Raw genomic sequence first — 13,124 nt, 5'->3', positions numbered from 1 at the left:
AATTTGGCAAGAAATGCTATAGAGAAAAAGTTTCCCCTGTAAACCTAAGTTAGCCAGAAAAAGTAATTTACTGTAGTTACAGCATTAATAGAAGGCATTTATGGCAAACCACTATGACTTGGTACTGTATGTAATGGCTAAAGAATGTAGTCTGCAAAGGCTATAGCATTACTAAGTAATGATGGGCGAATATGTACTGCGAAATTGTGAAATGACGAAAAGGAAGAAAAATTTGTGAAACGCATTGTCAATGGGTGTCAAATAAATCAATTTTGACCCCATCATTAATTTTTATATTATCTGGTCCAAATGCATTAAAGTCAATGAGCGTCTGAATAATTTCGATGCACGGCAATTTCTATGCACACGACGATTTTGATGCAAGTCATTTTTTTTTACACAGCAAATTTTTCACTGGCGAATTATCACTACAGTTTCACTAATTAATTTGCTTGCGGTGAAACACAGAAATTTGCTGCAAATTTCTGTCTGGCGAATTTAATCAGTGCCCTTGGTAGAATTTGGGCAGAGACAAATAGTAACAAATACAAATTAGTGCCCCCCCCCATTTACTGTAGCACAAATAAAAATTGATACCTAGGATGCTATTGTACCATGGTACTTGCCATAAAAGATATTCGGAGTGAAATCATTTACTGAGGCATTTCAGCTACTATAACTTTTAAAAAAGAATACCACCCCTCATGGAAACTTGCTGTCAAATGTTGGATTATATTTCCTTTGGCAGCTCTACCTGGTTATGAAGTGCAAAAGCTTTAAGAAACTAGATGCAACTGCGCCCCTGGAGAAGGAAGAGCTGAAAGATTTCTGCTAGGCAACTACACATGATTCCTCGATAGGACAAAATCTTCAATTTACTGCAGTCTTAATAGATTTTTATCAAATGAAAGAAAAATCAACAAGGAATCTGAAAGAAACCTTTTAGGATTGAACGCGCCTACAATAATTATTACAATGCAGGTGGCTGTGACTGGCCGACTACTTAAGTAGTCGCAAGTTTAAGGTTAATATTTTTCTCAAGGTTAGATCTAATTCTGGCAAAGATGACATAGTTAAAACTTTGGAATTCAATTGCTAGATACTTGAAAGGAGAATACCATCTGAACAGATGAATCATACAAGTTGAGACCACAGCTCCTGTTTAACCAGATGTAGAGTATGTGTTTATGTGACAGTAATGGTTAAAACAGGGATATTTGGACCTCAATACAATGAAATATTTACTCTACTTTTTTTGGAATGTGAAAACCCTATTTAAAGTGTACAATCAAATTTAAGAAACTATTTATTGAGAAAATAAAAGAAGACAAAGACAAATCTATAGAAAAAATGCTTTCCACTTTGTAGGCTGACCCTCTTTTGGAAGAGTGAGAAATATTATTTTGCAGAAGCCTCCTATAGTAAAGGAAGGACTGGAACGACATATCATTAAGTCACTGAAATACAATTCCCCTTCAGTTGTACAGGAAGAAAGAGCCAGCTCACTCTGAATTATACAACTGCAGCTATTGCTTCTCTCTCATCTTGCACTGCTGATCCTGAACTGTCACTTCAGAAGCTATGAAAAAGGGACACAGTTTGGATGATCTTGGTGTTTCTGATGTAAGCTTGATAATAATTGCAATTTTAACTGCCAATCATTTTTATCCCTGATAACATTCTAAAAAAATCTCCCTTTTTATTTCGTTTATATAGGTGGAAATATCCAAGCTAAAAAAGGTGAATTTCAAAAGATGTCAAATTTTGGCAGCGAGCATTTGCATGCTAATTATTATTTCTTTGGTCCTGCTGTTATTTGCTGTAAAGAATATTTGGCACCATGTTCCTAAAAAGGTAAGGATCATTCTGCAATTTCTTATACTTTGTTCATTTGGTTGTTTATCCTCAAATGTATAATTCCAATTAAAATGTGTTTTTGAGAACACAACAATTACAACAAAACAAAAATATTATTAATAAGCACTAATGTATAAGGCAAAAGGCTTGTTATGAAATATTTATAAGAATTTTGGAACATTAGTTGTATGTTTAGTTTATAAATAAGATACAGACTGACTGTGTAACTTTTATTTGTAGACAGGGTGAATGAAAAAAGTTTTGCACCCTAGTAGCACCTTGGAGATACTTGAGATAGAAGAGTTAGCCAGTTCACCTCACTTCAGGTGCTAAGTTAACCACAATTTTTTTCCCTTGAATAGAAGTGTAAAGGTACAAATTCAAACAATAATTTGCAATGTTGCAAGTTGGTGCACTCATATATTTCATCAGCACATGAAGGGGATTATTTATTAAAGTCCGAATGCTAAAAACTTAAAAAATGTGAGGTCTTTTTTTACTATAAAATCCGATTTTTTTTGTGGAAAAAAAAATAGAATTTTTCAAGAGTTATAATCCCCTGATGCTGCAAAACTTCTAAATCTGAAAATCCGCTATCTTAGACCTGCCGAGGTTGTATGGGAGAGGTCCCTATCCTATTTGGAAGTTTCTGTGATCTGTGTTGGAATTAGCCCGAAAATTCAACTATTTTGGACTTTTTGGCCAAAAATCTGGAAAATTGAGCAATTCAGAAAAAAATAAATATAATAATATAATAATACAATAATACAAATTATTTTTTGGTGATAATTTTAAATAAAACTAATAAAATAGTGTTGCTACCACTTTTAAGCAAAGTTCATCAAATTTAGTTTTGTTCAAATTACTGAACAATTAAAAATTCAAACAATGATGTGGTAACACTTGAAGCAAAATGAATTTATTTTTGTTCTAAAAAATTGTTATATCCATCCTGCTTCTTTATATACCACTTTAATATTTCTGGGGGCAGTTCATATTACCTACTGACAGACATGTGTCTGTCTGGAAAGTGTTTTTCCAGATCTTTAATAATTCTGCCAGAATCATGTGAAAACTGCTCACTTATGCCACATTAGAAATAAACCAAATAATCTTGATGTAATAACTTTTTTTTATTTAATTTCTGATCATTTGCTTCAGTTTTCAATTTTTGAGTACACATTGTCACTAGTTATATGCCAGCTACCTTCTACACGGACACAATTTAACACAAATCCACTAAACAGGGATTATCTTTAAAAGAAATTGTTCTACATGCTGTTTTAATAAGCATTCGATTTCTGTTTTACTAAGCACAGCCATGGACAGTGCTAAATAAATTGTTTTGTACATTTTTCTGAAGGTAGTAGGCTAGTATATAGTACATTTTGCAAATGTTTAAGTGATGAAGAGAGATACTGTCTACAGATTTTTACTACACACAAACACTCACATTGGTGAGTCACTTTGGGAGGAGAGGGGAATAACCAGTATAGGTATGGGACCTATTATCCTATTTTGTATTAGTTGCACTATAATAGAGCATATAGTAACAACCTCTGCAACTGAACAGGTGGCAAGCATAAGTGAAGGGAACAAAGTATACACTTGGGGGGGATACTTGCAAAATATACTATTTTACCCCAGTGGGGGCTCTATTTGCATATGTAGGGATGTGTAAAATAGCCACCCCTAGTTAAGCAGGCAGGCAAATCCTTACTGTTCTAGTAACCTAAATGGGTCCTAATGGGGACTTGTGTCAATGCTCTGCTTTATGCTATGCCCCTGAGATTCTCAATAGTGACCAGTAGATGGCACTGTGCTAAAGTATAAAACCCTTTGTAGCCATGCTCTCATGGTCCATCTTGTGCTGGCTCTAGCCTGAGCAGGCAGACAGAGCTTGAGTGGAACCTAGACAGGTCAGGTCTAGAAAGGATAGGCTACTCACCTTAAGAGGTCACTCTAGGAGTGACAGATAGACAGGCTATTTAGCTGAGCAGCTTAAGGCTCCGAGAAAAATCAGAGGGATTAAGATCCCGGGTACTAATTGCCCAGAAGTAGGGACAAGTTGTGTAGACTTAGGGATGTAGAATTCCCCTGGGTTCCACTTAGGGAAAAGGCTGAAAGTCGTGTGTACCTTCATTGCTGCTGTATATGTTCTCTTCCCTGTGGGGACTAATACTGACCAAAGGTGCTACGAGTATATGCCTATACACTGTTCTGTATGATCCTGCTCTGCTATTATGTACACTCCACTGAGGATTCTTTCAATTCTTGTTCAATAAATAGGTTCATTGGTTAAGTTATAAGAACCACTGGCGCCCAAGTTACAGTTACTCTGCATCGAGTTACATTTACACTACACCCTGCCTCCACACCTTTTGCGAGGGTTTACTCCCTAAGATTTAAGGTCTCATCCGGAGCACAGTTTTGGGAGTGAAGCTCATAGAAAGAGAACGGTGCACTCAATTTACTATAGCGCTACACCTGCATGTTTCTTGCATCTGTATTGCAGTGTCAAGGTCTTGACCAAAAACTGCAATACTGCAAGGTGCAGTAATGCAGTTTTATTAGAGATCTCCTTTGCTCTTGAGAATATGCTGATGTATGCTTGAGCTTGTAGTTCACCAAAATTTGAGTAAAGTATCACTGAGCAACAGTGTTTTGTGTGTCTTTTCAAGGAACAGTAACACCAAAAACTGAAAGTGTCTCAAAGGAATGACAATATAATGTACTGTTGCCCTGCACTGGTAAAATGGGTGTGTTTTCTTTAGAAACACAACTATAGTTTATATAAACAAGCTGCTGTGTAGCCATGGGGGCAGCCATTCAAGCACAGAATACACAATGGATAACAGATAAATTCTGAAGAATCCCACTGTATACTACAGATAATATATGTAATCTGCTGTTTATCCTTTGCCCTTTGTCCTTTTTCAGCTTTGAATTGCTGCCATATGGCTACACAGCAGCTTGTTTATATAAACTATTGTGGAGTTTCTGAACATGTCAGTTTTAACAGTGCAGCACAACAGTACATTATATTTTCATTACTTTAAAATACTTTAATTCAATTAAAGAATTCAATTCTAAAGTTAAAAAAACCCTATCCCACTACCCTACATAGACCCCCTCCCTACTTCCCCCAGCCTAAGTGTCACCCTGGGCAAGTGCCCCTAAAATTTTACTTACCCCTTGGTGCAGATTCAAGCATCAGTGTTCAAAGGCTCCATTAAAAAATGTCCCATAACCTCAGTTAATGCAAAATCAGCAGCTACCATGACAATGCTTTAAAAAACAGCAGGTGAGCTTCAGCCCATAGGGAAGTAGTTTAAAGACTTTTTTGTTTTTAAAGAGTTGTTTATTTTGCTTTTATGTAACAAACAATACAAGTAAACAGAAAAGTGCCATCCAGATCATAGTGCAGCACAACAGTACATTATATTTTCATTACTTTAAAATACTTTAATTCAATTAAAGAATTCAATTCTAAAGTTAAAAAACCCCTATCCCACTACCCTACATAGACCCCCTCCCTACTTCCCCCAGCCTAAGTGTCACCCTGGGCAAATGCCCCTAAAATTTTACTTACCCCTCGGTGCAGATTCTGGCATCAGCGTTCAAAGGCTCCTTTAAAAAATGTCCCATAACCTCGGTTAATGCAAAATCAGCAGCTACCATGACAATGCTTTAAAAAACAGCAGGTGAGCTTCAGCCCATAGGGAAGTAGTTTAAAGACTTTTTTGTTTTTAAAGAGTTGTTTATTTTGCTTTTATGTAACAAACAATACAAGTAAACAGAAAAGTGCCATCCAGATCATAGTGCAGCACAACAGTACATTATATTTTTATTACTTTAAAATACTTTAATTCAATTAAAGAATTCAATTCTAAAGTTAAAAAACCCCTATCCCACTACCCTACATAGACCCCCTCCCTACTTCCCCCAGCCTAAGTGTCACCCTGGGCAAATGCCCCTAAAATTTTACATAACCCTCGGTGCAGATTCAGGCATCAGCGTTCAAAGGCTCCTTTAAAAAATGTCCCATAACCTCGGTTAATGCAAAATCAGCAGCTACCATGACAATGCTTTAAAAAACAGCAGGTGAGCTTCAGCCCATAGGGAAGTAGTTTAAAGACTTTTTTGTTTTTATTTTGCTTTTATGTAACAAACAATACAAGTAAACAGAAAAGTTCCGTCCAGATCATAGTGGGAATACAATAGATAATAATAATAGATATCACATAATCATTTGAGAAGCATTATTAACACATTCCTGAAAAGTTAGTAAAAAGGTCTAAGTTGGAGGGGCTCCACAGTGCGGTGGGTCATCAGAGAAGTTTACAGGCTATTTTCATTGAAGTCACCCTTTTATGCCTAGCATTTGATCAGGACATCCCCTTAGCAACGTTACATGTTGGGTGTAACATATGAAAAAAATCTATAATAACCATTCACCAATAGTTTCAAGAATATCTAAGGCTATAAATAAGTGTTCACCTCAAATGTTACCCTAATTGCATGTCATCAGGTTGAGGCCCCTGGTACTGCCCCTTGCCAACCCTTATGGAACAACCCTTCAGTTTTGGAACCACTGCTATAGGGTAAGCAACTAATCAGCCAGTAACTATTATTTTACCAATGTATTTGGAGTAACTAGGCTATCTTATTGGTTGCTTGCTGTTCATCCCCTGGGTGGAGGCAGCCTTTTTCCTGATGCATGCTACAAAACATTTGTAATAAATATACATACAAGCCACTAGACTGGGTGGGGTACACTGGAACCTTTTGGTCATGCTGGAATTTATTTTATATTTGTATACAAATACTTTGAAAAATAATTTCTGTAAATATCCAATCAGCTGTTATTATGTTTTTTTAAATATAGCAAATGGTTAAATAAAATCGCACTGGTGCTATATATATTTTCAGGAAAAATTACTGGCAATGCATGGTTTCCCAATCAATGACACTCAACCCAATCCCCCTGCTATAAATTCTTCTGGTAATGCCACTGAGACTATTTTCTTACTGTAGAAAACAGCCTCATCTGTCTCTGTCACACTAAATGACATTCATATAGTTTTACACACATAAGGCACGATTGGCACTAATGATTTTTTGGAGCGTTGGAAGGGATAGCTTTATGGCAGTACAATAACAAATTCTTTTTTTTAAAAAAAACAGTCTGGGGACTAAACATAAAAATCTGCTTAAAAACTGTTTTGCAGATGGTTAAAATTATCCCCATAAAAGCTGCAATGGTGCAATATTGGCCCCTCCGATTGTGGAATGTATTATATAGCGTTTGTCTGGCATCTATTAATCTTCTGGCTTTTCAAAATTTTCTTTAGACATCTTAAGTATCCCTTTTAGGAAATTATTGCTACTATGCTGAACGCAAAGCTCTCATTTCAACCCCTGCTGAAAACTCCTCTGTTTTTTTCCATTATGGTCTGGCAGGTGAACACGTTTCAGGGGAAGGAAAGTCACTGCAATTCTGTTAACACTACATGAATTTCTAGTACAATGTGATGCTTGGTGATGGGAAAAAGTAGCTTTGGAGCCTTAGCAATGATAAAAGAAAAGAGTAAATATAAACCTGCTTCACTCCGATGTTAGCCTTTTAATACTAGAGATCCAGCACATTTACGCCCTTTGATTATTTTTGGGAATTTATTTTGTTGGAGAAATTTGTTTTGTTGGAGAAATTATTATATGCAGTGCAAGATAATAGCAGGAAGCTTTATGCAATTCTGTATAAACAAAAGGGAATCATGTCTCATGTATAATGGCCTATACAGTATAAGTACATTCTAGATATAGGGGCTCGTTTACAAATGCAGTGGATGCACTCTAAGTTGCATCCACCTTGACTTGTACTCAATGCACCAATATTCAGTCATTTGCATGCAAGTTGCAGCCCATACTATATCTCCAAAATCTAGAGTGGTGTTTTTTTTCCTGCATTTGGTCTTAATAATTAAATTAGTGCCCAATTCACTTGGCCCTCTAAAGCAGAGCTGTCCAACTGGAGGCGCATGGGCTGTATGTGGCTCTCTAAAGAATGTTTATGGTCTACTCAAGGGATCCATAGACTTCAGTGAATTACATCATCAGTTTAATATAATCTAGCCCATGAACCTGCTGCATTAATAATAATCAGTCCAATACGTGTAATCAGTTGGATAGCACTAAGGGAACATTTTTTTAATTACTTTCAACACAGCTGAATAACTAAAGAGTACAACTTGTAAACAGTAATATGTATGGCAAAATGGTAATTATCTCTATGTGCAAAGTCAGCAAAATGTGCTGTATTTTTTAGGGGGTGTATACCTTACCCCAACATCCTCTTCTTAGGTAGAAGAAATGTTTTTAATGTCTTGGACTGGATTGCATAGAGCCAAGAGGAGAAAGGCAAGTGTGCAGACAGGATTCTCACTGTTGGCCTCATAGGACTTGGAAAATAGTTTTACCGTGCAGTCTTTCAGTGACCCTCTTCCTTCCCCTAGCTCTCCAAAGTAGGCCTCTCCACTGAGAATCACCCTGACAACAATGTCATTTTGCTGTTATCTAACTTATAAGTAGTAAACTTGTTTGCCAGTATTACACTGGAATAAGACTACAGATAGGCAGAGATAGTGTTCTTTAACTGTATAGAGGCACACAAAGATAGAAAATAGTTGGTAAGAGTGATACATGCTCCAAAATTTCATGATACTGCTGTAGACTAGAGCATTAAGCCGGGGAAGGTGATAAGCCACACATAATTCACTGTAAAACTTGAGCAGCAAGATTTTGGTGGTGTTCTACTGCTGTGGAAGGCATATGTCCTCTCAACACAATTTTAAATATTGTACTTATGACCTGGCCAATGGCAAGAGTTAAGAATACAGTTCCCTTGCATCTTGTACAATAGAAGATGCAACTGCCATATAGGCACCGTTTTCATGGTTGCCATCCTAGCCACATTGTAGCACCTAGCACTGCACCTACATAACAAAATAGAACAAACGCATAATATGGTCACTTGTGGCTCCTAAACCTCCCTCACAGGAAAAACTTGCAACATGACTTTACTATAGAAATTACACATAGGGAAGGTTTTTGTCAACATTTTATTTTGTTCATTTTTGTGTATTTTGTAGCACTAAAAATCATGGATTATACCAAATGCTCTAAACCAAGAAAAAAAATCAAAAAATACTAATACAAAACGTTGCCATCTAAAAGCTGTTGTGGTCATGTAGATGTCAATTCACATCCTACACTGGGGCTGTATGAGGTTAGTTACTTTACTGGTGCATCTACTAGTAAATGTTTACAACACTCCCAGGAGCAGAACTTTATTTGGGTACAGTTCTGGTCTAGGAACACAGTACAGTTTGTGCCCCAACAGATTTAGCCACATGTGCCATTTGTTGGGGATGGGGGATTTTTTTAATAAGTGTTTTTTAGTACATATATATATAAAGACACCTGAGGGCCAATGCCTAAAGCTGCTGCACTAGGTACCACCTCTCATCTCCCTATATAAAAATAGTAAAGCCTCCCAGCACTTACAGCCTTAAAGGAAAACTATACCCCCAAAATGAACACTTAAGCAACAGATAGTTCATATCATATTAAGTGGAATATTAAAGAATCTTACCAAACTGGAATATATATTTAAGTAAATCTTGCCCTTTTACATCTCTTGCCTTGAGCCACCATTTTGTGATGGTCTGTGTGCTGCCTCAGAGATCACCTGACCAGAAATACTACAACTCTAACTGTAACAGGAAGAAGTATGGAAGCAAAAGGCAGAACTCTTGTCTATTAATTGGCTCATGTGACCTAACATGTATGGTTTGTTGGTATGTTTGTGAGTACAGTGAATCCTACGATCCCAGGGGGCGGCCCTTATTTTTTAAAATGGCAATTTTCTATTTATGATTACCCAATGGCACATACTACTAGAAAAGTATATTATTATGAAAATGGTTTATTTACATGAAGCAGGGTTTTACATATGAGCTGTTTTATGCAATATCTTTTTATAGAGACCTACATTGTTTGGGGGGTATAGTTTTCCTTTAAACGTTCCCTTAAATATACAGGGAGTTCACACACAGTGCCTAGCTGCAGCCTGGATTGTGCACAATCAGAACTGTTTGAGTCACCACCCAACCCCCCCCCCCCTCGCTTAGGGTTGCCACCTGTTAATGTGAATATTAGGGCAAAAATATAAATATATAGAAAAGGCGGTGTTTATCACCAAACTCTCATGTCCAGCACTTAACTGCAGTTGCAGTAGGCTCTCAGTAACCTTAACCACTTTTATACATAACTGGCACACAGTCACATCCTACTGTATATTGTAACGTTGATTAGAAATTTTTTTTCAATTAGGCAAAAAAATATATTTTTTTGGGTTGATATTCCCTTTAAGAGAATTCCATACCATACCTCTCCACCTGCTGGACAAACTAAATATTGTATTAACCATTTACAGATTCAGATATAGGATATATATGACGTATAGGAGTTTTCCTGATAAGGGATATTTTAATCATCATACTTAGGGGCCGATTCACTAACTTCGAGTGAAGGATTCGAAGTAAAAAAACTTCGAATTTCGAAGTGTTTTTTTGGCTACTTCGACCATCGAATGGGCTACTTCGACCTTCGACTTCGAATCGAAGGATTCAAACTAAAAATCGTTCGCCTATTCGACCATTCGATAGTCGAAGTACTGTCTCTTTAAGAAAAAATTCGACCCCCTGGTTCGCCATCTAAAAGCTATTGAACTCAATGTTAATTAACCCTCGATATTCGACCCTATGTGAATCGGCCCCTTAAAGTCTTCTAAAAATCATTAAACATTAATAAACCTAGTAGGATTGTTTTGCCACTAATATGGATTAATTAAAGCTGATTGTATGCAGTAGTTACATCACAAAAGATAAATAGATAGATAGATGATAGATAATAGATAGATAGATAGATAGATAGATAATAGATAGATAGATAGATAGATAGATAGATAGATAGATAGATAGATAGATAGATACAGTAGATAGAGGTCCATATTTGGCCACTGCTGCAGTAAAGAAAAAAAAAAAAAAACAAGAACACATTTTAAAGCTACCTTTAACTCTTAGCTTATTTGCCAATGGGGAATTATTAAGCAAACGCAATGGATAGCTACTGTACCATGCAGTAAAGGCGGATAATATTGGATTGTTAGTTTTATTAGGAGCTTTAAGAAATATATTTCCTTTCTTATCCTCAAGCAGGTTAGATACTAGAGCAGGAAACGGTAGAGATGTAGAGACTAATCTTCTACGTGGGTGACACATCTGCTTAAAGAATCCTAAACATGGCCAAATATTGAGCAATTGATTTTATGTGAATGCAGAAAGGGAGCAGTAGATGAAGAGTTTAGCAGCCCTACATACTGTGTTTGGATAGTGCATGTGTCAGTTTTTTATTCAGCTTTTGTTTGTATTAGCCATAAGAATTATCTACAAGGGTATTCACTGTTTTGATGTGGGGAGCCTAATAGAAAAGTAGTTCAAAAGGGATGAAGAATTAAAAATTGCCAAAGGGGAGCCAAAGGGGAGAAGAAGAGGGAGAGGATGAACCGAGGATGGAAAACAGACATGAGAGTAAGGCAGAGAAAGTGAAATGGGGATGTAAGAGCTGCATTACCACCTGGCCAGTTTTTCAACAGCTTAGTTAGAAAGCCAGCCAAGGCCAGTGCCTGTATTACGAATACATGCTCTTGGTAATAGCATATCTATGCATGGTTCCCATACACCCTTAGAGAGTGATCACTGCATTATCAGATGCTATTCTTTTGTGCCCTAGAGCTATGGCATTAGGAGTATTCCCAGTGATATTCCTAGGGGCAGTTTTGGACTGGGGCCTACCAGAAAACCTTAGACTAATGGCCCACTTTCCAAACTATTATTCCTCCTCACTTCACTCAACCTCTTTGTTCTCCTAGGCTTTCATATCTACATACTATTACTCTATTCTTTCATTATTAAGCCCCTCAAGAAATAGGGAATGACCATAAAATAGGCTAAATGGCTAGAAGCACTGACACCTGGGCCCACCGGGAGTTTTCCTGGTATGCCAGTGTGTCAGTCTGTCACTGCCTATGGGTTATCAACTGTATTTTGGCCATAAAACACCAAACCATTAGAACCCAATAGATGTACTGAGTATGAGGGAGCATTCACATGCTCAGTGTGAAATGTTAAAGTACAGTATGAAACACAAATTATAAATAGAAATAAACAGTGATAGAGTGACTTTAGAGTAATAGATGATTCTGGAATTTCAATTGAAATATCAAACACGGAGACAAACTCTGTGCAGTTTTAGTATTTAATACCAATAAAAAAAAGTCTACTTTTGCCTGAAAACATTGTGTTAAGTCTTAGTAATGTAGTGTAGTTTTACTTAACTGCTGGAAAAGCTATTGGCGCTTTTTATGTTTTTGCAGAAGAACCATTTCCTGGTACTCTTGTGACTTGTACTTCATTTGTGGCAAACAGAAGCCCAGTCTTGTTTTATGGCAGGGATTCTAGATCAGTTCCACTATCCCACAAGACAATGCAGAATCAAATGACTCTTTATCTGAATGGATCATTAACATTTACTGCACTGCTGTTTGGAATTCCTGTGGCTGATTTAACAGAGTGGAGACACATAGGTTTAGCAAAGACAAAATAAATGGACGTGGCAACCTTATAAACTGTAAATTAAATATGAACTGCTGATTTATCTGAAAATAACATAATACCATTTGCTTGTACAAGGCATTGAATTACATTATAATACAATGAGGTATTTATGTGATGACTGTACTTTTGCAACTCCTTTTATAATGGCAAAAAAAATCAAACATGCATGATGATGATCCCATTATTTCTACCTAAATGTAGTCATGTTGTGATGCCTAGCGGATATCACTGGGTTTATTTCTTTTATTAAACTGGATTTTCCACCTAATTTTCAGGCTATTGCGAAATTGTTTCTTGCTGCCAAATGATACCAATAACACAAGACAGATAGGCCCATGGTGCATTATAGAAATTTACTTGGCTTGATTGGAAAATATGCATGGGTGAAGTGAAAAATTAAAGGAAAGTTATGAGGTGAATAATGAATTATTGGGATGAATAGCTTTTACGCTCATAAAAACTGGATAATACAGAAACAATAACAGATATACTTTATAAGCAAAAAGTGCAGAATTCGTAGTTATGCCT

General features: G+C 36.6%; 1 protein-coding gene across 1 annotated transcript in view; it reads left to right on the top strand.

Moving 5' to 3' along the window:
- Positions 1-1,018: 1,018 nt before the first annotated feature.
- Positions 1,019-13,124, top strand: part of tnmd.S (tenomodulin S homeolog) — a 55,194-nt gene continuing 43,088 nt past the window's right edge. Inside the window, exons 1-2 of the mRNA XM_018232993.2 lie at positions 1,019-1,623; positions 1,717-1,854. Coding sequence (XP_018088482.1) covers positions 1,582-1,623; positions 1,717-1,854 — 180 coding nt within the window. The 5' untranslated portion in view covers positions 1,019-1,581. The remainder of the gene's footprint in view (positions 1,624-1,716; positions 1,855-13,124) is intronic.

This window comes from Xenopus laevis, chromosome 8S, assembly GCF_017654675.1.
Source record: "Xenopus laevis strain J_2021 chromosome 8S, Xenopus_laevis_v10.1, whole genome shotgun sequence".
Taxonomy (NCBI): domain Eukaryota; kingdom Metazoa; phylum Chordata; class Amphibia; order Anura; family Pipidae; genus Xenopus; species Xenopus laevis.
This window is presented reverse-complemented; position numbering and strand designations above follow the sequence as displayed.